The following is a 25027-nucleotide window of genomic DNA, read 5'->3' on the forward strand; positions in this document are numbered from 1 at the left end:
CGCTCGTCTTCTCCGCTGCCCAGTTTTATTGTTGCTTTGTTCCTGGCAGCAGCCATTTTTAATCGTCTTGTCCTACATTCCCATCGCTGTGTTCAGGCCGTTCAAAAAGCCAAGCGGGATTGGGGAAAAAATAAGCACAGGTCAGAGTATTTTATAGAGAATTTCCACAGAAAAGCCTGTATATCCCCAGTAATAAAAGCACCACTGTAGAAGCACTGAAAAAAACACCGGTTGTAATTTGTCATCACTGGAAGTTTTACGGGATTGGCGTTTCGCTAATTTTCCAACAAGCTGCCAGAGTTAAGGCTGTTAGCTGAAGCTAAATTAGAGCCGTTGTTAGGGGAAAAAAAAAACAGAAAAGTAGCAGTTTACATTTTTTTTGTGTGTCTTCGTCGTTTAACTGTGAAGTTAGATGACTCTACAGGATCCTCACTACGACCATTTGCTATATACATAACCATAGCCAGCAGTTAGCACATTTTGTCGCCGAGTAGTAGCCGCTACATCTTTGGTAACGTTTGTGTGAATCTCTTGCAATTTAACAGACAGTTAGCCCGTCTTGATAGGTGTGTTAAACAGACCTGAGACGATCGATTTGTAGTCTAAACGATTGCATTAGCCTTTGACTTTCTTGTTTTTGTGCAGCACTCGCTAATGTCAGTTTTGTGCTGGAGAGCTTAGCATGTATGCTAGCTTAAAAAAATAAGAACAGTAACTCGGGGTGAAACTAAAATCCAGTCCAAATTTTTGTTTTACGATTACATAATGCCCACTTTATTGCTTGTGGTGTTTTCTTTGGGTTTTCTGGTGGATGTAGCCTTTTGAAATTCACACAAAGTCAAGGCGGAGCTAGCGTTAGCCGTCAAGGCGTTAGCTTACACATCTCAATGTATTTTAAAAATTGATTGTGTTTGGAGAGGTTGGTAGATTTTATGTTTTTTTGGAGTAGTGCGAGCGACCATAACAGAGTGTATTACATAACTAAATTTAGCTTGATGGACATATTTATGGCTACAAGTCTTTGTAAAACGCCTATGCGGAGCTTTTAACCGAGCGGCCTCCACTGTGCTATGGATTGACGGGTGTTAGCTTCAAATGATATTTACTATTATTTAGATTTGCAAATACGATAATCAACTATCCACTGATGGTTGAAACCTGCTTAATTTCATTCACACATGAAAATACTCCTAGTATACACTAGTGCTTGTGTCCTGTTATAAATCTATCAAGATGTATTTTGTTTTGATACTGTGTTATCCAACACTGAAAAATATGCTCATGTAGCCATCATGAAAAAAGACGCTTGACCAAGCACAACAACAATAATTATAACACTGGAAAAAAGAATACATGAAACTGTTTAAATGAAGACAAAGAAGACATTTGTAACTGTGTTACCAAGGTTGTGTATTGCTTAATCACACCGAAAAAGTAAGTCACCATAATACTATTTGTTTACATGTGGGGTTGATAAGCCATCTCTAGTTTTGTTCATGCTATGGCTTCTGTCAGCTTAACTTGATGTTTCTCACTAAAGTATCCTGTAAATTTAGATAGTTTCTGCAAACCTCCATCATTTGTTCAGAATAGTTCAACACTGAATAAAGAATAGATGGAAATGGAGTTTGAACTAGCCAGGAAAGAGAAGGAATTCTTGGCATTGTAACATTTGCTTCCTGTCAATATGGACATGCTTGAGTTTGATTTGAATTTAACATGTCACATTATTTTTCTCAGGTTGGATTGCATAAATTTTTTTTTCTGTTACCCAGAGATATTTAGCAATACTGGCAATTATAATTAGGTGTCAAGACAACTGCTTCTGAGATATTGGGACACAGTGCCACATGTATTTTTATATATTGAAACATTTTTTAAAAAGCAATATGTTGCATACCAAAAGCAAGGTTCCTGGCTGTAATAATCATACTGGCTTACTGTTTTCAGTGTAAACTATTTCCTATTAATCATAAAAATCCATCCATTTTCCTAGCTGCTGGTCCATTTCAGGGTTGTGGGGATAGTGGTTGAGCCCATCCCAGCTGTCACTGAGTGAAAGCCCCGGTACACCCTGTAGGTTGCCGGTTTAACATCAGGCGAACACATTAAAGACAGATAACCATTCTTCATGCTTACATTTAAACCTGCAGCCATCATTCATGTCAGGACCTTACTGTGGTAAAGTGGCAATGTAGGCCTAAGTGCATAAAAGAAAAAGAAAAAACATAGGGATGTGCTTAATAATTGGTGTGAGGTGGGATTATTTTTTTTCCCCGATCAGTGTTTCTTGAAATGGTAGGGGAAAACTGGGCTTAACATAGGATGACATTGTTATTGATAATTTCTTGAAAGTTGGTGGCATTGTTTGGTTTTAGCACTAGACATCGACCTGGACATAATATCAGATATTCATTTAGAGACTGTCTTAAGCTCTGCATTTTTTTTTTATTTAGCTCAAATATTGTGAGAGTAATTGATGTTTTTAAAGTTTATAGTGTTTTGTATCTCACGGTTAGTCACCCCGTAATGTTTTGTTGGCTGATGTTTACCTGCAGAAGATATTTGAAGACTGCATAAAGATGTTCTATGCATGCGTACTAAAACATAAGGTCTGTGCGTTGATAGTGTAAATTTTCTTTTTTGGGCGGGTGTTACATCACTTTTAAACCATATCCTCAATACATTTTCCTGCTATAGATGAGAAATGGCAATTTAAAAAATGTGCAGAAATTCACCAGGAAAAAAATGTGTAAAATCATGTGAAACAACACGTTGAGTTACAAAGCAGATTTGGATCGCTTCAGAAGAAATTTAGTGTATCACAGTAAAAACTACACTCATGGATTTCTTGTATTACCTTGTTTCATGATTCATATAGAAGCTTCTTTCAGCACTTCCCTTATTCACAAGGGGTCACCACAGCAGATGGATCCACATATGCAGCTACTACCCAGGGATCAGAATAGATGGCAGTATTGTGGTTCAAGTTTATGTGATAAACCACTTGAATAATGTTGACTTGAGATCAGGGCTGGGCCATATCATACCGTTCACGGTAATACCGGTATAATGTTGGGCAACGATAAGAAAATGAAATATCGCGATAGAATATGGGTAAAACGCACATGCGCAGTGCCTTTGTTTTCATACGCACATGGCGGAAAAAGTATGACGGAGAATAAGAAGAGCGAAAGTGGATCGCTGAATGAAACGGATGAACCAGAAGTGGTTTGTAAAAATGCTGCAACTTCAGTGGTGTGGAACTGGTTTGGCTTTCGTCCGTCAGATACACAACAAAGCACTATTTTTGGTAGAGCATGCTAGCGGGCCGTCGTTATTACCGTGTTTTTTGGAAAATACGGCACACTTACAATCAATCCTTTGATTTTTCTGAAAATCGACAGTGCCCCTTATAATCCTGTGTGCCTTATGTATGAATTCTGATTGTTTTTACTGACCTTGAAATGATTTTATGTGGTACACGGCGCTCGAAAATCTGTCAAATGTTTTAGTACGACTTTGCTAATCTACGAAGCCGCACTGCTTGATGGATTGTCGGAGCATTGTGGTTATCGTAACCTCTTTTTAAGTTTTGTGGATATTATACATGGTTATGCTGAGGATATGTCGGCCAATTTCCACTGGAAATGCCTTTAGGTTAAACTGTCAGCAAGGAATTTGCATTTGCTCTGTTAAATTTTTATATAACTTTAATGCACATAAAAAACAGCTGCTTGTTTAAGTAAAAATACATTGATGTTTGTTTGTTGTTGTTGTTTTTTTTTTGCACTAATAAAGTTGTGGAGTTGTAAAGTATTTCGTCTAGTGTCAATTATATCGTCAGTTATATCGTTATCGCAAATTTTCAAATGTTTTCATGATAAATATTTTTGGTCAAATTGCCCTGCTCTACAGTTGTAGGACAGTTGTTCAAGTATTTCCTGTCACCCAAAGACTTGTTCTTTGTAACACATGTGGTGTCTGAAGGGAGCATCTTTAAATTTGACAGTACAATATATATTGGATTGAAATTTGCAGTGAACAACTTGTTGACAAGGATTTTAGAGCCTATCTCCTGCATTGCTTCTGAGGTGCAGTTAAATTTATTTGTACAACAATTTCAGTAAATAACTGTTGTTGTCCCTGCCTCAAAGACATTTCTGACAATGTTCAGAGGTCAGATAGAAGGGAAAAACAAAACTCAAGTGAATGTCCACAATAGATGGTGGACAGGGGATATTTGCTTCAAAGAAAGAATAGCAGTAGTGGTTTCAAAATAATTGCATTTAGATAAAGTTTCCGCTACACAAAATGTGTTTTTATGTGGTTAATTATACCTTTGCAGAAGCATTGCCATCTTTGTTGAGTCTAGCTGGAAAGTATAAAATTACTTTTAGCACTTAAATAAATGAATTGCCATTTGTAGCCGTTTCGTGTTGGTTAACACAGTTCACCATATGGGTATTGTGGAATACTTACTTGGCCTCATTATTTATTGATATATCGAAAACACAATTCACACCAAAATGTGTTGGTCTTTTGGTTCTTGGTAGGTTTTAGGTTATGAAACTCCTATACATGTGGTAAAGAGACGCATTAAAATAAAACCCTGACCCCTGGCACCCACACTAAGGGAATCTGGTGACCTTGTTTCATTATGATGTCGGAGGCATTTTTGCTGCCATGGTTTGGGTTTCTTCTTCCCTCAGTGTGAATGGTCATTGTAATTCAGTGGAAGAGTTGATGAAACATTTCTGTAGGGAGCCGTGGACCGATCCAGAGAGGATGTGATATCACTAAAGTGTTTCGATCATATGCTGTCAGTGGGTCTTGAACCAACCGAAGATTTTGGGACATGTGTTTGATGCTCTCTCCACCATCAAACACCATCAAAATGTCACACCACTTAATCTCTTCTGGAGATAATGCAGTTTCAGGGACTTGTAAAATTGTTTCTAAGTGACTTAATGGCTGTTTTGGTTTCACACTTTGCTTACATGCCCTACTGGCTTACTTGGAGTGCATTAACTGATATTAATAATATATAATATTTATATTATATTAACTTGTATATTGTTTACTCATGTGTATTATTCCTGTGAACATTTATCTTTATTTACATGGGTATTTTGTAAACCAGTATTACATGTAGAATATCTCAGTTACAGTGTGCTGTGTTGTATAGTTATTGGTTTGGTCTATATTGGCAGATTAACACTAAATATTTACAAAGGTTGTGAATTAACATTGTTTATTCTTGAGGTTTGGTTTTTCCTTGGGTGACTTCTGTACTAAGGTGGATATTTCATTTCCTCTTTTTAGAATCAGAAGGCACTGGGAAGAGGCGCAAAGAAAAATTTCCATACTAGATGACATTACATCGCAATGTCCGATCGTTTGGGGCAAATAACCAAGTCCAAGGATGGAAAAAGCAAGTATTCCTCACTCAGCCTATTTGATAAGTACAAGGGAAAATCAATAGAAACTCAGAAAAACACAGGTAAGGCTCATTTTGTTTCTCCACTCGATACTTTTTCTTCATCTGTTATCTAGTTTAAGCCCCTTTACTAATGTTGGTCCTACTTCTTTATCTACATGTTTTGCCTCCCAGTAGTTCCGCGACATGGCTTGCAGAGTCTTGGTAAAGTGGCCACAGCCCGGCGTATGCCCCCACCAGCTCATCTGCCGAGCTTGAAGTCTGAAAACAAAGGAAACGATCCCAACGTGATTATAGTGCCCAAAGACGGTACAGGATGGGCGAACAAGCAGGAACAACCCGATCAAAAGAAGTAAGGCGTGTTTTATAGACCCGCTTTCTCCGATTTAAAAAATAAAAATATGTCTGTCAAGTAAATTAATTATGCTATAATGTTTTATATTCAGACACCCTTTTTAGTTGATTACAGTGGCTGAAATGGAAATGTCCTTCCTGAAGTATCAACATTGACATTAAACTCACATATTTTTCAGGGATCAGTGTCAGGATAAAATAAGTTAAAGCTTTGATCTTGATAGAAGTCAGCTGTTCACCAGGAAGAAAGAGAAGCAGTTTAGAGGCTTTTGAGGGTTGATTTCTCACAGTTGTCTTTTTATTTTTCGTAGTTCTGTTGCATCAACACCACAGCTGCCGGAGTTGCAGCCGCCGCTGCCTTTGCAGAAATCTGTCTCCAATCTTCAGAAGTCCTCACCGGTAGCCAACCAGGAGGTGTGTATGAGTATACGTATGCTTATAAATCTGCTTCAGTCATATATTTATTGCAGATTTTCATTAACACATTGATTGTGTTTAAGTGTTTTCGGTTATTTGCTAATTGAGAGCTACTCGTATACAAATGAGTGTCTAGTGGATATTCTAATGAAGACTAATAATGGTAGAAGAGCAAAGAATTATACCTTCTTTATGGAGGAAAGCTCACACTACCAAGTTGAACAAGAAAGGTTGTGAATATTTAAGATAATTTCTCATTTGTGCCTCAAAGGTAGAGAAACTTCCATTAGGTCTGTGGGGATGGTGACTTTGGTTTCTTAATTTTCACAGAACACAAACACAAGTGGACCAAAGCAATGGGCCCAGCTAAATGGAAAGGCAGTAGAGCAAGATGGTGAGTCATTCATTAATTCAGAATAAAGTCTGTTTAAAATGAAATGTCACGCAGTTAGTGTTCAGTATGCTGTTCAGATTTCAAACCCCAGTTGAGAAAATGGCTTTCTGTTTGCTCAGCTCAGACAAGCATCTCTCTTTATGCGGTGTCTTTCAATGTCTACATCAGGTTCAAGGGCCTCAAACCGACTTCAGCCCTTCTCTCACGAGGAATTTCCCACACTGAAGGCAGCTGGAGAACAGGACAGGGCTGGCAAGGAAAGAAGCGGCTTCGATCCGTCGTATGGGCCCGGACCAAGCCTCCGCCCCCAGAGTAACTTATGTTTTGTGTATCACCTTCTTTAAAAATTGGCAGTCTCACAGATAAGGTAACACCTCCTGGAAGGCAAAGCTTTAAACTGGCAGACATTACTTTATTTAAGAAATACAGGAAAGAGGGCGGTTTTTTATTTTTTATTTTTTGGTTCCTCTAACCTGCATTTCATGCTTCTTGATGTCATTTACTTGCATAGTTTCCAAGCAAGTTGTCTTTCAGAGCAGAAATCTGACAACTTTCTTACTAACGACTCCTGGCTCACACCACCCACCCTCACATTTGGCCATGATCTGTCTATGCAGGCTGGGAACTCGATTAAATATTTCTGATTAAAAAAAGTATGGAACTAATTCACTTGCAATTAGTTCTTGAAATTACCGCATTGAGATGAGATGAAACAACATGGTCAGTGGATGTGTTTTTAATTTATAGTCATTGCTTGTTTTCAATGAAAGTTGTTACCTATTGCTATTTGAAATTCAGTGCAGTTCCTAATTTCACAGGGCTTTAGACATTTTATTAGTTTAGCTTGGTCTGGTCCTCTAATTTTTTTCCCCCTTTTCCTTTTTTACTTCTAGATGTGACAAGCTGGAGGGAAGGTGGTGGCAGGAACCTTCAGCCCTCATCCCTGACCCTCAGCCTGCCAGCAGATCCTGAGGGTAAGGCCACTGCCCTGGCTGAGACTGGCACCCCTCCAGCCTCGTCTCACCCCTCCTCCGCCACAGTCACCACCTCATCTAATACGGTGACGGCTCCGTCACCAGGCCCTGACCCCAAGGAGCTTTCCCTGCGACCTGCTCAGCCTGTCCGCAGAACAGCCGTCCCTACTGCATTGCAGTACCAGCTTCATCACACTTCAACTGCTGTCTACCATGACATGTTGCCTGCCTTTGTAAGTAATGTATGACTCATAACATTACAGGTGATTGTGGAAGAAAACAACATGGCCTACTTTTAGATACAATCTAAAACAGAGTGTTTGGCATTTGCATGCCTGATATGATCGTCCCGTGTGGTGCTGCTGTTTTCAGATGTGCTCTAAAGAGACACGTGAAGCTACGGGTACAGACCATGTTCCCACCACCGTAGCAGCCCCCGCCCGTTTTGACAGCAAACCTACTTTTAGGCAGAGCTATGCCAAACCTGAGCTTGTAAAGTAAGTTCATTTTAAATATCCAAGTAGTTATCCATTTTTCAGCAGTTTGACATAGAGATCTGGGATACTTGGCAATTGTTAATTTGCCATAATCTCATTGCAGTGGTGACGTAAGGAGAGAGAATCGCTTTGTCCGTGCTGCGCCTCGACTTTCTTCGCAGCCTATCCGTAGACCTACCGACAGACCAGTTCGCCCAGCCATTATTAATCCAGAGGATTTGAAGGATCTGGATGAGCTTGACAATGATTGTGAAGATGGATGGGCTGGTCAGTATATCTTAGACATGTGTAATGGTCCCAGACACTTTCTCACTGTGAGATTCTTCTATAGCTTGTGAATATCTTTCACCCTTATATTTTTATGTGTGGAATGCTGTATTTATCACTTTCTAGTATTCATTGTTGGCCATAGACTTATACATGATCAGTCTGTTAATTTATCTTACAGAAGGTGATGAGTATTTCCCATCATTTTTGACCATTTTAACAAAAAATATATTTCACGGTAGATTTCACTGTGACTGCAAGCTTTAAATTGCAGTCACAGTGATCTTTTTCCTTTGGGAGAGGGTCACAATCTCATTAGTGGCCATTAAAATTTCTTATATGGAAGAAAAACCCTGCGGATGCATGATATGTCTGTGGCTTATAAGTAAGAAAATAAATGTTAATGTTACTTTATTGAATGTGTAACATGATCAAGAGATTCCAGTTAAAGGCTTGGAGTGGTGCTTTCTCTTTATCTCGTCATATCCTCAATGGTGCAGCCTGTGTACTTTAGGGTAATGCAAATCTTCCTCACACACACTGCGAACGGTTATGTGTATATTTCCCAAAGCAAAGCCACAGAGGACGCAATCAGATGGGCTTTGTATGTACTATGAAAACCAAATACCAGCTCGGTATAATTTGGCAATTGCTGATGAGATCCAGTTCCAACTGTGGCTTTTTAATAACAGTTTTCTGGTTGACTGTTGTTAAATAAATGGGATGTCGGCCTACCTGTTTAGAGCAAGTCAAGTGACTTATTCACCACAGTCTGACAGATAAATGGGGAAAAAAGAGTTGTTTTAAACTGTGATTCTAAAGAACAGGGTGACTGTTCTTCACAATACAAATATGACCCAGGAGAACAAACTGTTTGTCTGCTCAACCTCACAGCTAGTGTTACCTCACTCTATAAATACAGCCAGGACAGTATAGTTTAGACCTCACCCTGATTCACCACTGTGACTGACTGTTTTGTTTTCCCCCTGCCCACAGGACTTCATGAGGAGGTTGATTATAGTGAGAAGCTCAAATTTAGTGATGATGAAGAAGAACACTCTTCCAGTGACAAAAACAAGATCTGGTGAGAGCGCGTCCCTAAAGGCTGCTTATTACTCTAAACACTCCAATTTGTCTTTATTTAAAAATGTTTCTGGCTTTATTTTTCTTCATAGGGCTGACTGGGAGAGGGAGAGAGATAACCAGCGGGACTGCCATTCCTCCCTTAGCTCGGGGGAGGCATCTTACCCACAAGAGGGTCCAGAAGAGAGTTACTCTTTCCAGCATCACCACCACGAGCCTCCCAGGAAGACCAACGGCAAATATCTCTCCACAGACACCCAGGTAACCATGCACAGGGCAGTGTTTTTCCATTTCAGCCCTCTTTTGAGATTACTTACCTAAGATCAAATTATTATGATGATCACAGTCAAAACACACCATTTTCTTTAATTCCTTTGTGACTGTGGAATGTTAGAGACACCACTGTAGAGCATATGAATAGCTGTCTGCCTTTACATAACCTGAAGTGAGTCTGTCATTGCGAGTTAGGAGATATGACCTTGCGGTAACCATAGTGATATGTCTAAGCACTTTTCATTTGCCAAGTCCGTTTGGTGTTTGTTAGTTGCAATTCATTGTAGAAAATTTGTCAAACCACTTATTTAAAATAAGCTAAAGATTCCACAATATTAAAATATGTCTTACAATAAAAACAAAGCTTTTATCTGTTCCCAGGGTAATTGTTTATTTTAGCAAGAGATACTATAGGATATGCAATTTAAGAAACAGGACAAGTGTCCTACGGGTAACAGCGAGTTTGAGTAGCAACTAATCTGGGAGAAATAGTTGCTAGTCCTTCCCCCCCCCCCCCCCCAAAATAAATTTAGAGTGAAATAAAATCTAATGGACCTCCTTGAAAAAAAAAAAAAAAAAAAAAAGTAAGGAATAATCTTCATCACTCAAGTTCCTCCCCTTTAACTCCTTTAGGTCCAACAGAGAAACCAAGGAGACCCACTTGCTGACCAGGATGATCACCAGCGGCAGTCTCAGGCACCAGCTAGGGCCAAGTATGTGTCGCCTGAGCTGTCTGAGGCTGTTGAGAGAGCCCGAAGACGGCGGGAGGAGGAAGAGAGGCGTGCTCGTGAGGAACGTCTGGCAGCATGTGCTGAAAAGCTCAAAAAACTGGATGAAAAATTTGGGAAGACTGAAAGGCAGACATCAAGGACGGATGACAGCCAGAAGGAGGTAGAGGGAAAAGAAGTTCCACTGTCCCCAAGTCGGGAACAGAGTCGAAGCCACCATGATAACTGGCACTACAGCACAAAAGGTAAAAAGAGTCCTTAGTCCTTTTTTATTTTATATAAAATATAGTTTTAAAAATGCACAAATGCAACTATTCAAGCGTGTTTTATCACGATTTCCAGATGGAATTGAGTGTCCCTCGGACATTTCCCCTGGCCATAGTTACCGTGAAGAGTCTGGCTTCTCTACCTACCGTGGCAGTGAAGACGATGGCCCAGAGCCCTCCTCACCATCAGGAGACTACAGTGGGCGTCAGCCAATCAAACCAGTGCCACCCCGCTTTCAAAAGCAACCACAACACCACCAGCAGCAGGTGAGCACCAGCTGATGCCAATAGCTTCAACTCCAAATTAAGGAGAATTCTGGTTTCATTGCACTGTTCTTAATAATGTGGCCCATGGTCATGTTAACATTGCACTGTCCACCTTGGTTGTAGAGATTTAGGAAATGAGGAGCTGCACTAAAACATCTATAAATAATGTAACAAATGTGTGACAGTAGCCTATGGTGTATATTCGGGTGAAAACCATAAACTCCCCGCAGCTTTACAGAGGCACAAATTAGCCATCTGGAACTTCTAGTGTTACTGCATTCAGGATCTCTTAGAGATGGCTTACTTGCTGACCTTATTATGCGGCATTAGGCCACTAATACACCTGGGCAGCCCAGGCAAGTACAGCTTGTGTGTTGGAACTGGTCACCTTCATAAAGAACAGCCTCTTTGATATTGACCATGATGGGGTTGTGCTAGAGAAGTGAAACTAGGATATTTAGAACGTTAGGTCTAATTTCTTGAGAAGAGAATCTCCAGCATCTTCTTGGTTCATTCTAAAATATATGAGAATAAATGTACTTTGATTTTTTTGTTATGAATGCTAAATGGGGAACAATATCCTGCTGACTTTGTTAGCTTAGCCTGGAAATGTCTTCAATTAGTTTGTCTCATTTTACACAAAACAGACAGTGTCAATTTTGCCCATTTGTTGAATGTCTATTGTGTGGATTTTAAAGGAACAAATGTTCAAGATGCAGCATTGGCAGCAGTCAGGTCACCCTAATCCATCAGGGTCAAGCCACACTCAGCGGGGCTACTACCCTCCACATGTCCTCGGTTTTGATCCGCGCTGGATGATGATGCCACCTTTCATGGATCCCCGCATGACCCAGGGACGGTCTCCTGTTGACTACTACCCTGGTAATTACTAAATCCTTATATACTTATATGTATTAAATTTAAACAAATAACAGGTGGTTTGGCCAGACACATTTGTTTCGGTATAAACAAACTATACAGTCAATAACGGAAGGACAGACACACCTGAAATCATGTTTAACATGATTAATATGTGATTGATTGATTTTCAGCAGGAATGATAAAACCTATGATGCACCAAGATCACTTGAACAGTCCCGGTTCTGATGATGGATGCCATCCAAACTTGCCTCAGGAGAGACGAGCGCCTTCCACTGAGCCTTACCCAGTGTGGAATCAAGATGGCTATCCCTTGCGTAGCTTTACTCCACCTTACCAGAGACAGCGTGAAAGCTCGGAAAGCGGACATCCCGATGACAGGTAAGTTTATTTTGTTCGAATTCTGCAGTCCTTAAATTAAGGCATGAGGCCCTCTTGTGTTTTAATCTGTGAAACTGAGCATTTTAATAATTCCTTCCTCAACGCTGTAAAGTCCATGTTTTTTTTTTTTTTTTTTTTTAATGGAATCTATGTTGTTAAGGGCATGAGGCTCTGTTAATGGGCCTCCGTCTGGTTTTTTCATTCCTAATCTTTTTTTTTTTTTTTTAATGTCTCCTCGTATCCACAGAGGTGATATGGCCTCTTCCCAACAGGACTCCTATGAAGAGAGGGCCAGTGATTGTTTGTCCCACACTCAAGATGATCTTCCCCATCACAGTTATCAGAGCAGAGGTTCAGACAGAGAACAACATGACCAAGGCTTGCTCACCACCGCTCAGAACCTCTCTCAGAATTATTCAGATAGTGAATACCCAAAGCAAGAGTCGAGAGACAAGCATCTGAAAGATGGCCTTGAATCCCACGACGAGGCCTTAGATGGCTCCACAGACAACTGGAAAAGAGATGGTAGCCAGAAACAAGACGGAGGGGTTAACAGTGCCCAAAACCAGTGGTCTGAAGCCAGTTCCAGTTCAAGTAGTGTCAACCAGCCATCTGAGGCTAGTGGACGCACCTTGATACGCAGAACTGGTCCCATCAAGAAACCAGTTCTTAAGGCTCTCAAAGTGGAAGACAAGGAGAATGAAAAGCCTAAACCTGAGCCTGAGGAGAAGCCTGTCCCCTACCGCCTGGAGAAAGAAGTCCTTACTAACGTTTATGACTTGAAGAAAGACAACCAGCCTGCCAACAATAGGCGTTCTGCATCACCTGTGGTTGAAAAACAACCTGAAGAGAGGCAGCGCCAGTCTCCAGCTCCCAGTAAAATGGACAGACCTCTGAGCACCCACAGCGATGACTCTCCCAAGGAGAACACTTGGAGCAGTGCTAAAAGCCAGTCACTTAGAGACAGTCAGGAGAACCGAGAACCCCAGGCACCACGGCGCAATAACTGGATCTTTATTGATGAAGAACAGGCCTTTGGTGCAGTGAGGGGGACGGGTAGAGGCCGCAGTCGAGGCTTCCGGGAATTTAACTCCAGAGGTGGAACCCGCGGTGGCCGCGGTGGAGATAATCTCAGAGGTGTTTATAACAACAATAACAACAGCAGTGGCAGCAGCACTCAGCGAGCAGGCAGAGGTCGAGCACCACCCAGGGATCTAATCAAGGTCGAGGAGTTTCAGAGGGGCAAACCCCGTAGGCGAAATGTCAGTGAAACATTGAGTGAAGCCTCAGAGTATGAGGAACTTCCCAAGAGGCGTCGCCAGAAAGGATCTGAAAATGGAGAAGGCTATACAGAGTCTGGGGATGTCCGTAAAGCTGATAGAGAGTCTTGGAGATCCAACAAGGTGTACACAGATGATCAGACTGCCCCAGATTCCAGAGAAAAGACCAAGGTCACCAGAGGCTTTGGAAATCGGGTGCTGCCTCCACGACTGAACACCACTGGTAGTTACAGTCGAAGCTTTGGAGGATCTAGAGATATTTCTACATGGAGGGGCCGTGGGCCTCAATTTAGTGGCAGCAGTAGCGGCTCGATGCAAGAAAATGGTTATGGTCCTGGAGCAGAGACTGCTTACTCCCGCAGACCCCCAGTTGAGCGTGACGCTCTCAAGTACACTCCTAAATTTACTGGCTCCTTCATGGAAAATGGAACAGAGGAGCGTGAAGGAGAATACTACTTTGACAGCGAGAACCCTGACAGACAGATTTTAAGGAGAAGGCGTCCTCCACGTCAAGACAAGCCTCCGCGCTTCCGTCGTCTACGACAAGAGCGTGAACCTGGCTCAAATCAGTGGACAAGTGATGAGTTCATAAACGGAGACTTTGCAAATCCCTGGCCAGGTCATTCTAAAAGCACTGGTGATGATAACTGGCCCAGTGGCCACTACTCTGGACGTCCTAGCCAGCATGGCCAGACAGAGGAATGGGAGACGGGTTCAGACAACAGCGACTTTGGTGACTGGAGAGAGAAACGGAGTGGAGGTGGAGGCATTGCTACACAGGGCCATGGCGATATTCCCTCAGACTCTGGCCAGGAGCCAGGCTCCAGTGAGAAGAGGGAGCTTTCTAAGAGAAGCTTCTCTAGTCAGAGACCATTGGTGGAACGGCAGAACAGGAAAGGAGAACCATCACTGCTGGACGCAAGCAAGATGGTGCGTGCACCTGATAATCCCCCCACCTCATTGAACAGGAGTGACAGCTGGCAGAACGGAGGCACTTCTTGTAAAAGGTGAGGCAAATAACTTACTGACCAGTCGTCTGTTATAGCTACTTAGAAACCAACAACACTTTGTTATTTGTATGATGATGACTATAATTTTGATTACAAGGACACCATTTTCAGTTACTCAATTTGGTTTATTTTGGAAAAAACACACAATTTAAGCACTTTTTCTATGTCCTGTTCACAGCAGGAGTCCAGATGAGTCAAGCTCTGTATACAGCATAGAGCAGCTGCCAGAAGAGAGGGAGCCCATTGAGCCCGCTGGGAAGAAATTAGACAAGGAGCTGAAGCCAGGACCTGTCAAAACAGACATCACTGAACCACTGTCCCCATATGAGCTCAGCAGCTACCCAAGTGAGTCCAACTTTCTTTCACATCTTTATGGAATGCATAGGGAATGCTCTCTGATGGAAACAAAGTGTTGGCAATAGTGTAGTTTTAGTGTTAAAAATACTGTAAACACATTTGCTTTCATTCATTCCTCTAATCCCCTTGAATCTTGTTTGTGTTATGTGATTTTGTTTTTCTTAACATGTGTGGAATCAGACTAACTTGTTTAAAAATTAAGTTGCACAGCTGCAGAACAGCAACTCCAAGGTGAAGTTCATGTCTGTTAATATAGATTGAGAACTAAACACTCAGATAACGTGTTAGAGGTGTGAGGCCTACAAATAGTACTCTAATGTGCTCTTGTCCCCTGACAAGCTGAAAAGTTAGTAAATAACTTTTTATGGCAGTGTCCCCACAGCAGTAGGACAATCCTGTTTGCACGCAACCCAGCTAACGTGGCTAACATGATGATTAACTTTGATGTCATGCCCACAGGCCAAAGCTATGGGGAAAATTTAATGCTGAGGGATAACCATGGGTGGTGGAAACAGATTTGCAAGCAATAAAGAAGTTCTGGTGTGGGCTACTTTCTTTTTTTTTTTTAATCTCACTTCAGTGCGCTGGCTTCCTGTTTGCAATTGACGTCTGTTCTTTTTTCTCTCACTCTCTGTGCTCACATATGCTATATTTTATATACACATTTCTACCCCTCAGCTGTAAAAGGCGCCATTACCATGCTGGTGTAGGGGGTGAGGACACAAGTTTCTGAAAGCGATAACTTGAGAACAAGGAAACACAGGATTTTGAAATTGATACTATAGGTGTGTCTCGTAAAGCAAAAAAAGCTTGAGTCTTGGTGACCTCCTTTTTTGTTTTCAGACAGCAGAATAACTGATTTTTTTTCTAGGTGCAGTGAGAATACCATTAATAATTTTTAAATAGTAAAATTAATTGAAAGGTCTCATATTTTAGGTTTAAACTGGGAGAAAGTCTTTAGCAGCTTTACATTTTAGGTGGGGTAATTTAATTCACGGTAAAATGTATTAATGGAGCATTTTACACAGGTACAGATGCGATTCAGCACTGCAGCTTTTACTTGAGCACTCTTGATTTTTCCTCTGACAAAAACTTTGTTTTGTAGTTGAAGGAGACGCAGGGGGACCAGGTTCAAATGCAGATGGATACCAGGATGCCTTGTCCAAAAAGCAAAGACGCCCACAGGAAGATGACAGGAGGAGGAAAGAACAAGGGGCAGCTGTAAGTTTAACATACACCAAATTCTAAATACTCAAAAAATATTATTAGTTTGCTTGTTTTTTTAATAAAAATGGCCCTCTAAAATGTGTTTAATTCGGAAAGTAATTTTTATGACACTGTTGGCCCAATATGTGAACTGCAGTCCTATAAGTGCCCTATTGCTCCCTTTATGAGTCCTGCAGTGGTTGGTTGTTAATGCTCTTTAGTACTCAGTCACCAATCAGTGAGCAGTTGCCAGATGTTTTCAGGAAAGTCACTGTCTACTATGCAAAATACTGCTGACCATGGCAATCTCCCTGTGAATTCACAAGGAGGTTTTTGGGCAAGCTGATTTTTTGCCACATATTTTACCTGGCAGCAGCCAGTTAAAGCTACTTCACACCCCACTGAGAAATATACCTTTTTCCCCAGGCGACTGGTCGCCAAGGGTTAGCTGACCGATGTGATCTTATCTACCTAGAATGGTATAATACAGTCTTGACAAGGTTTACTTGAGCAAATCAGTTCAGCAATTCGCTAAACCCTTGCTTGTAAATTGGCTCGCCTCCCGCTTTCAAACAACTTTGCTAAAAAATGCTACAAACTAATCGTCACATTCATGCATTGTTGGAGTTGGAGAAAGCTGCAAGCTTACTTAATTGTTAAGTGATACAGCAATGACCTTCTGATAATACTGTTTGAGTTCAAGCTCCTTCTGCATTGGCAAAGCCTTCTTGTCTTTCCAGCTTGCTGCAGCACTGCTCATTTGTTTCTCTACAAGATGTAAGTCCTAAAAAGCGAGTCAGTTGTCAACCCCTCTATCATGACCTTCTGGTAGTTGACTTAAATCACACAGCAACTTCATGTTTAATGTTGTTTTATTTAAGATGCTCTGTTGGCTGCCATACTGTCAGTTTTTGTTGCGTCTTTTCCTCCATATAATTGTCTCTGCCTGACTGACTGCTGAACATGTGCTAAATTTGAGAATAATTCAACCCTTACTTTAACATGTCCAAACAAAACAAACGGGCACAAATACATGGCAGTGCTACTCTTTTTGTATTACACAGATGATACCTAGTTTAGTAAGTGCTGGCTGTGATGCCTGGACACTGATCTCTGGGAATGTGGCTGCACTGATCCCTTAATTACACTCACTTAATTTAGGGCTGTGCGATATGACCAAAATCTCATATCCTGATATAAGAATTCTATCATCCGATAACATTATAAATCACAAAAATGTAACATTTTCTGTAAATTCTGTGAATCTCGGGCAGCTCATCTTGCTGGAAGTGTTTCCAGCTGCGCGTCGTGTAGCTGGAGTCGAGTGTTTTAACAGATGCATGAAACTATACATTTTTAGACATAAGTTGTAAAGCCTGTTTTCTTTGAGTATTTATTACACGGCGTGCTGCGGGTTGCTTGTTCTAACGTTTGAGTCTAAGGTTTATTTTTTAGCACCTGGTGGATCTTTTTTTTACTTCTCATCCGTAAATAATCTGCTCTTTCACGTGATTCAGTTTATTTTGAAAAGTCTCAACAGGATCTTGAGCTTTATTGTGAAAGGTTTATGTGGAACATAAACAAGCAGACACGTGATGCTGTTACCGTCATTGTTGCTAACGACAATGCATAAAAACAGGCGCTTGTCCATCCGTAGTGTGGTTATATTAAATATAAGAGAAAGAGATAACTTTAAGAAATTAATATAGCCACTACAGTTTATTTTGCGACACCACGAAACAAACGATAGCATAAAATGAAACGATAGACGTTTTTATATCGTCACCCGATATATATATCGTTATATCGAACAGCCTTAACTTAATTACACTGTAATTAACTCATTACATCAGACTTTGCAAGCACATCGGCATGTGAAGAAGAGAGGGAATGTGTAATTTTTTATTTTTTTTTATCCCTCAAGCGTAAAAAAGTGATGGCATAGGAATTTCACATGTGTACCATAGGTACATTTACCAAAACTCTGGGACAAGTTAAAATTTCAGGGATAACTCAAGGAAGTGATCTAGGATTTTCACATTTCTAACTCAGGTGCATGTACAAGCAAGCTGAGGGGGGTAGCACTGGAGGCCGGCAGTATTTTCTAGGATATATCACATTATGTTTACACAAAAGTGTTCGTTCCATTTAGTTGCTTGCCATTTTTACACAGCGAACCTTGAAGCTTTTTCTTTTAACCATCTTAGGTACCAGTGAAAAACAGGACAGTCACTTCCAAGATGCCACCACGCTTTGCCAAAAAGCAGGGAAGCATGAGCATTGAACAACCCGAGGAAGGAATTTCTTCTAACAATCTGGGAACTGAAATCTGGGAGACCAACAGCTCAGGTATTGTTATTTATTAAATTTTTGGTCAGTGCTTCATTGAGATATGCATTTTGTTATATTAAACATAAACCTTTAGCCTCAACACACACTGACGGCACATACAGTCAGGCCCCATGAATTTTTGGGCAATTACACTTTTTGAAAGGTTACCTTTGTTCATCATCACAGTGAACTTGAACAATGAAGGCATGCTTTAAGTACAGACTTCTATATTTAATTTTAGGGCTTTAACAAAACGTTTTGCACCAACTTAAAGTAATTTTACTCTCCTTTTTCCTGGGACTCAAAATTAACTAAAATTAACTGACAAGTCCTTTCATAGCTTGTGGTGAAGCCTGGGCACTCGTTACTCCATGAGAGATTAATCATATAATCTAACCTACATATAGAACAAGAGCATTGCAGCATTATTCCTAGTATTTATGGCAAAGTCCATAAAGAACAGATGTTGTAATATGAATGTGCATAATATGAAAGCTTGAGTTTTTTGTGAACATTTTGTTTTTCAAATGATTGCATTTTTCATTAATAACAGTGAGGTTTGTGTATCTGTTTAAGCTCTTTCAGTGCAGTCTTCAGGGGGAGACTCATGGACCAAACAGGTGTCTTACACTGGGAGTGAGCCCAACTCTGAGGTAGTGTGATGCAGCTGCTACTAAACTGCATGTTTTTTTGTTTGTTTGTTTTTAATCTCATTTTAACTTTCTTTTTCACATTAGTTTCAGTTGTTCTAGTATTGCTTTCAAAAACATAGACTCATAACATTGCATGTTTTGGGACAGGACTCTGATGCGGGCCCAGAACAAAACAAAGAGCAGCACAAACCAGGGCCCATCGGAAATGAACGCTCCCTGAAACACCGGAAGGGCTCAGAAGGTGTCGATAGGCTGGAAGGTGGCCCTATCACACCAGTCAATGGTGTGGACCTCCATGTGGACACTGTGCTGCCTGTCCCACCCATTGAGTTTGGTGTCAGTGCCAAAGATTCAGATTTCAGCCTGCCGCCGGGTTCTACCCCAGTACCCGTGTCCAATCCTGTGAACAAGCTTCAGGACGTAAGTGACTTATTGTACTTTATAGAAATCAATGAAATTAGCTGTAATACACCTGAAACCATTAATGGAATAGTGTCTTATTTGAAAATAAGATATGTTGATTTGTAAGTATTTATAATCTTCTTTGTCCTCAAACAGACTGCTTTGAATCAGAGTATCCCCATTTTGCGCTCCAACCACCTGCAGCCTGGCATCAACCTCAACCCCATCTCCTTTCCCAGTGCTGATCTCACTCTCAAGGTATTTAAATCACAATCCAATGTCAGATAGTTTTGGTTTTTTTAAATATATAACTTAGAAAGAATGGTACTCCTGTTGATTTGTGGTGCTTTTAGTAGGAAACATTAATAGTTTAATAGTTTAATTATTTATATAGCACATTTAATTACAACAGGAGCGTTGACCAAAGTGCTGTACAAGAATACAACATACATAATAAAACAACTTAGAGTATTAAAAGCAAACACCAAATATGAATTAACAAATAACTCTCATGCTGTATTAAAAGCCAGTAAATAAAAATGCGTTATAAGATAAGATTTAAAAAGATTGACAGTATGAGCCTGTCTGATGTAAGAAAAACATTAGAAAAACTCTGATCTGAAATGTTTGTGTCTCTGCAGATGGAGTCAGCACGCAAGGCGTGGGAGAACTCCCAGTCTCTTCCTGAGCAGGGCTCTCCTGGTGGCAGCGCTTCAGGTGCTCAGCCTCCCTGCAGTGCCGGCTCATCCACTGGTGTCAGTTACAGCTCGTTTGGAGGCGTTTCCATGCCACCAATGCCCGTTGCATCAGTAGCACCTTCCATGTCCATGCAAGGTAAAACTACATTTTGTTTCTTGAGTTTGATGAAGGATTTATCTTAGAGGAGTAAATGAAAGCTTGTCTGGGTCTTGCCCCTGATGCAGGGAATCATATTCCCCCGCTGTATCTGGATGGTCACGTCTTTCCAAGCCAGCCACGCCTTGTACCACCTACCATGACCCAGCAGCAGACTTACCAACAGGTAACACACACACACACACACACACACACACACACACACACACACACACACAGGCTTGCTTGTGTACCAGCAAATTGTCATGATGCTGCATGTGCTCACTCATTCAGGCGGCTGCAGCCCAGCAGATTCCCATTTCTTTACACACGTCTCTTCAGGCTCAGGCCCAGTTGGGGCTTCGGGGAGGTCTGCCTGTTTCTCAGTCCCAAGAGATGTTCAGCTCCATCCCCCCCTTCAGGTACTGCTTGCTTAAAGAATTTCCATATTGCTTCACTTCATTTATTTAGAAAGCAGATAAAATCTTTTTCGAGAGTTTAAAAAAAAATACTTTTTCCTTTCGCTCATTGTGTCACTCTGCTTTTCTTTTCCTTCCTTTTTCAGGTCCCAGGTTTACATGCACCCCAACTTGTCACAGCCCAGCCCCATGGTACTGTCAGGTGGAGCCCCTCTCAAGGGCCCATACTCAGCTTTCCCTGGCATGCAGCCATCAGACATGGTTAAACCCCAGTCAGGCTCACACTACCAGCCTATGAATGGCAGCCAGCAGCTAGTCTATGATAGTCAGATGAACCAAGGGCCTGGCATGGGCTCTTCACAGTTAATGGACTCTCAGCTCATTCAGGTTTGTGGGCTGTTGCTGCTCAGGACTAAAATATCCATTTTAACGTATAAGAGGATTTTAAAATTGTTCATAGTGTTTGTTTTAGCCTAACAAATATAAGCCGTCATATAAATGGCATAATTGGACTGTTGTCTTATATTAAAGGCTTACAATCAATTCTTCATTCTCACCAGGTCACTATGCCCCTGCCTGGCTCTCAGCTGCGTTATGGTTCAGCTCAACAACACCTCATCCTCCCACAGTCCATCCAGCTGCAGCAGGGACAGAACTTGTCAGTGGGAGCCCCACGCCGAATGCTACCACCAGGGTCGCAGGCAGCTGTCATGACTGGCAGCAGAGAGGTGAGCCTTACTGGCTTCATGTTACTCAACTTTCCATCCATTAGATATCTCAGCACTGGTGTGCCATTTTTACCTGTTACACCGCTGACCATTACTGAAATTCCACTACAGTTGTCTGACAATGTACCTCTGTGTGTCTCTCCACTGTCAGGGTCCACAGATGGAAATGAAAGGTTTTCAGTTCTCTGAGAAGCCCAATCATTCCCCAGGCATGTCTGGAGGTTCTTACAGGTGAGTGGAAATAATTTGAGGAAGGTAGTAGAAGTTAGTTATGTAGATCTTTTTATCACTTCAGATGTGCTCCACTGTGTAACAGTGCACAGTTGGCTAATTCATTTGTATTATTATTATTTTTTTATATCAGACCTGGCTCTGCTAGCCCCGGCGGGAAGCCCTCTGGTCCTGGAGGACCTGTAGGCCCTCTGCCTACACATTTTGCTCAGCAGGTATGGATTTTTCACCTTAAAATATTACCATATTTTTTTTTCTTTTTATGCGACCATTGTTTTAAAAGTGGGCCACACAATATATTCCTATATGTATGTTTTATTTTCTAGGTATGATTAGTTAAATGCACCATTATGCAATTAGAATAGGGCTGTTCGATATAACGATATATATCGGATGACGATATAAAAACGTCTATCGTTTCATTTTACGCTATCGTTTGTTTCGTGGTGTCACAAAATAAACTGTTTACGGCAATATTTTTCATCTTTTTGATGGTCACTGTAGTGGCTGTATTAATTTCTTAAAGTTTTCTCTTTCTCTTATATTTAATATAACCACACTACAGACGGACAAGCGCCTGTTTTTATGCGTTGTGGTTAGCAACAATGACGGTAACAGCATCGCGTGTCCACTTGTTTATGTTCCACATAAACCTTTCACAATAAAGCTCAAGATCCTGTTGAGATTTTTCAAAATAAACTAAATCACGTGAAAGAGCAGATTATTTACGGATGAGAATTAAAAAAGAGCCGCCAGACTGAAACGTTAGAACAGGCTTTTCCCCACAGCACGCCGTGTAATAAATACAAAGAAAACGGCGGCCGTTACAACCTATGTCTAAAAATGTATCGTTTCATGCATCGGTTAAAACACTCGACTCCAAATACACGACGCGCAGCTGGAAACACTTCACGCAAGTCGAGCTGACCGAGATTCACAGAATTTACAGAAAATGTTACATTTTTGTGATTTATAATGTTATCGGGACGATAGAATTCTTATATCGGGATATGAGATTTTGGTCATATCGCACAGCCCTAAATTAAAATATAGTATACTGTAAAAAACAAAACAAAACAAAAAACCTTTCCAGGACCATTACCTTGGTTTCTGCTCATACAGAGCACTAAGTACGAGTAAGCTCTACACTTTACTTTAAAGAAGAGACGGAGAATCATTTTTGTTTTTACATACGGTATGAATTTCAAAGTCATAGGAGTTTTAAATTCATACCGTATGTGTATTTACTAGGAGGCTGAGGGGTAGCACTGGCAGCCCCCCGGTATTTTATGTCTAAGCCAGTATCAGACTTGGATTTGAACGTTATTCAAGTAAACTGTCACAGGTAAATACAAATACAAGAATATGCACTTACTCGCTTGGGCTTTATTATTTTAAATAAATAACAGGAGGACCAAGATGTTTTTTATTTTTTTAAAAGGTATTTGTTACTGGTCTCTTTTCTGCTCAGTGAGAGTCTTTGATGCATACTGCTGCCAATATCATATCCTAATGTAGGATCGCTACATCCTTTAGCCTGAACATCAGTATTTGGAATCTAAAAGTCAAGTCTAAAAATGTGTTAAGAAATTCAGCACTTGCTAATTATTTGCATTTCATTTATTTCCCAACCCTTCACCTGCTTTTCCTCCTGTTGTTTCCTCTGTGACCAACAGGTCCCTCCTGCTCAGGGCAGCATGGTGATGCACATGCGTCCCCCCACCACAGGCCCCTTCCCCAACCCTATTCAGAGACCTGTTATGCAGGTCAATAAGCCCGTCATCATCCGTTCCCCCCCTTACCCCAATCCTGGCCGTGACCCTCCCCACTCCATCCCTCCTTCAGCTTCCGAGCCCCCAGTTAAAGGGCAAGAGGATGGCATGAAGGTGAGCCACCCACTGTAAATATAGGTAATTTAATTTAATCCATTTTATCTTTCTCTTATTTTGAAATGCTTTTCATGTTCACTGTTGTGTGATTTGACTTAAAAATGTAACATTTTTTTAGTGTTGAATTCATTTTCAGTAATGTGAGACTTTTATGGTGTTACATAAAACACTTGTTGGTGCATATACAGGGAGTGCAGAATTATTAGGAAAATGAGTATTTTGTCCACATCATCCTCTTCACGCATGTTGTCTTACTCCAAGCTGTATAGGCTCGAAAGCCTACTACCAATTAAGCATATTAGGTGATGTGCATCTCTGTAATGAGAAGGGGTGTGGTCTAATGACATCAACACCCTATATCAGGTGTGCATAATTATTAGGCAACGTCCTTTCCTTTGGCAAAATGGGTCAAAAGAAGGACTTGACAGGCTCAGAAAAGTCAAAAATAGTGAGATATCTTGCAGAGGGATGCAGCAGTCTCAAAATTGCAAAGCTTCTGAAGCGTGATCATCGAACAATCAAGCGTTTCATTCAAAATAGTCAACAGGGTCGCAAGAAGCGTGTGGAAAAACCAAGGTGCAAAATAACTGCCCATGAACTGAGAAAAGTCAAGCGTGCAGCTGCCAAGATGCCACTTGCCACCAGTTTGGCCATATTACAGAGCTGCAACATCACTGGAGTGCCCAAAAGCACAAGGTGTGCAATACTCAGAGACATGGCCAAGGTAAGAAAGGCTGAAAGACGACCACCACTGAACAAGACACACAAGCTGAAACGTCAAGACTGGGCCAAGAAATATCTCAAGACTGGTTTTTCTAAGGTTTTATGGACTGATGAAATGAGAGTGAGTCTTGATGGGCCAGATGGATGGGCCCGTGGCTGGATTGGTAAAGGGCAGAGAGCTCCAGTCCGACTCAGACGCCAGCAAGGTGGAGGTGGAGTACTGGTTTGGGCTGGTATCATCAAAGATGAGCTTGTGGGGCCTTTTCAGGTTGAGGATGGAGTCAAGCTCAACTCCCAGTCCTACTGCCAGTTTCTGGAAGACACCTTCTTCAAGCAGTGGTACAGGAAGAAGTCTGCATCCTTCAAGAAAAACATGATTTTCATGCAGGACAATGCTCCATCACACGCGTCCAAGTTAGAGCTGGGCGATAGAACGATAACGATATGTATCGCGATATAACTTTTACTCGATAGAGAAATTAAGCTATCGCGATAGACCTCGCCGCTCTTGTCCTCTTAAAAAAAAAATTAAAAAAAAAAAAGGTCAGCCGATCCAAATTCAGTAGCGCAGAGCCGAACCAATCACAGCCGCAGCGTCACGTCGCGTGACTTGTTACGTACAGCACAAGTGCCAAGCCGCACGTGTGTTTGTTTGGGAAGCAGCCAGCGCATAATGGAGGAAATGAGTGTGCCGACTAGAAAAATCAACCGAGCGTGACCGAAGAGAAAACAGATGACGGTTCC

General features: G+C 41.2%; 1 protein-coding gene across 5 annotated transcripts in view; it reads left to right on the forward strand.

Annotated features, from left to right (window-relative positions):
* prrc2b (proline-rich coiled-coil 2B) overlaps positions 1 to 25027 on the forward strand; it is a 29435-nt gene that overhangs the window by 222 nt on the left and 4186 nt on the right. Inside the window, exons 1-30 of one of the 5 annotated variants that reach the window (XM_085463856.1) lie at positions 86 to 140; positions 5326 to 5503; positions 5615 to 5792; positions 6106 to 6208; positions 6542 to 6605; positions 6774 to 6917; positions 7499 to 7812; positions 7952 to 8076; positions 8180 to 8343; positions 9340 to 9427; positions 9519 to 9687; positions 10333 to 10672; positions 10770 to 10960; positions 11659 to 11842; positions 12013 to 12220; positions 12468 to 14507; positions 14689 to 14855; positions 15973 to 16088; positions 18281 to 18422; positions 18981 to 19057; positions 19205 to 19477; positions 19616 to 19717; positions 20101 to 20293; positions 20383 to 20480; positions 20588 to 20715; positions 20859 to 21099; positions 21273 to 21440; positions 21592 to 21671; positions 21805 to 21886; positions 23348 to 23557. In XM_085463856.1, coding sequence (XP_085319982.1) covers positions 5389 to 5503; positions 5615 to 5792; positions 6106 to 6208; positions 6542 to 6605; positions 6774 to 6917; positions 7499 to 7812; positions 7952 to 8076; positions 8180 to 8343; positions 9340 to 9427; positions 9519 to 9687; positions 10333 to 10672; positions 10770 to 10960; positions 11659 to 11842; positions 12013 to 12220; positions 12468 to 14507; positions 14689 to 14855; positions 15973 to 16088; positions 18281 to 18422; positions 18981 to 19057; positions 19205 to 19477; positions 19616 to 19717; positions 20101 to 20293; positions 20383 to 20480; positions 20588 to 20715; positions 20859 to 21099; positions 21273 to 21440; positions 21592 to 21671; positions 21805 to 21886; positions 23348 to 23557 — 6504 coding nt within the window. In that variant the 5' untranslated portion in view covers positions 86 to 140; positions 5326 to 5388. Of the gene's footprint in view, positions 1 to 85; positions 141 to 5325; positions 5504 to 5614; positions 5793 to 6105; positions 6209 to 6541; positions 6606 to 6773; positions 6918 to 7498; positions 7813 to 7951; positions 8077 to 8179; positions 8344 to 9339; positions 9428 to 9518; positions 9688 to 10332; positions 10673 to 10769; positions 10961 to 11658; positions 11843 to 12012; positions 12221 to 12467; positions 14508 to 14688; positions 14856 to 15972; positions 16089 to 18280; positions 18423 to 18980; positions 19058 to 19204; positions 19478 to 19615; positions 19718 to 20100; positions 20294 to 20382; positions 20481 to 20587; positions 20716 to 20858; positions 21100 to 21272; positions 21441 to 21591; positions 21672 to 21804; positions 21887 to 23347; positions 23558 to 25027 lie in introns of those variants that run through there. The other 4 variants (XM_085463855.1, XM_085463859.1, XM_085463858.1 and 1 more) reach the window with 4 other exon arrangements.

Source organism: Copadichromis virginalis, linkage group LG7, assembly GCF_057382275.1.
Source record: "Copadichromis virginalis isolate Kocher_CV1m ecotype Utaka linkage group LG7, C_Virginalis_male_GT1.1, whole genome shotgun sequence".
NCBI lineage: Eukaryota > Metazoa > Chordata > Actinopteri > Cichliformes > Cichlidae > Copadichromis > Copadichromis virginalis.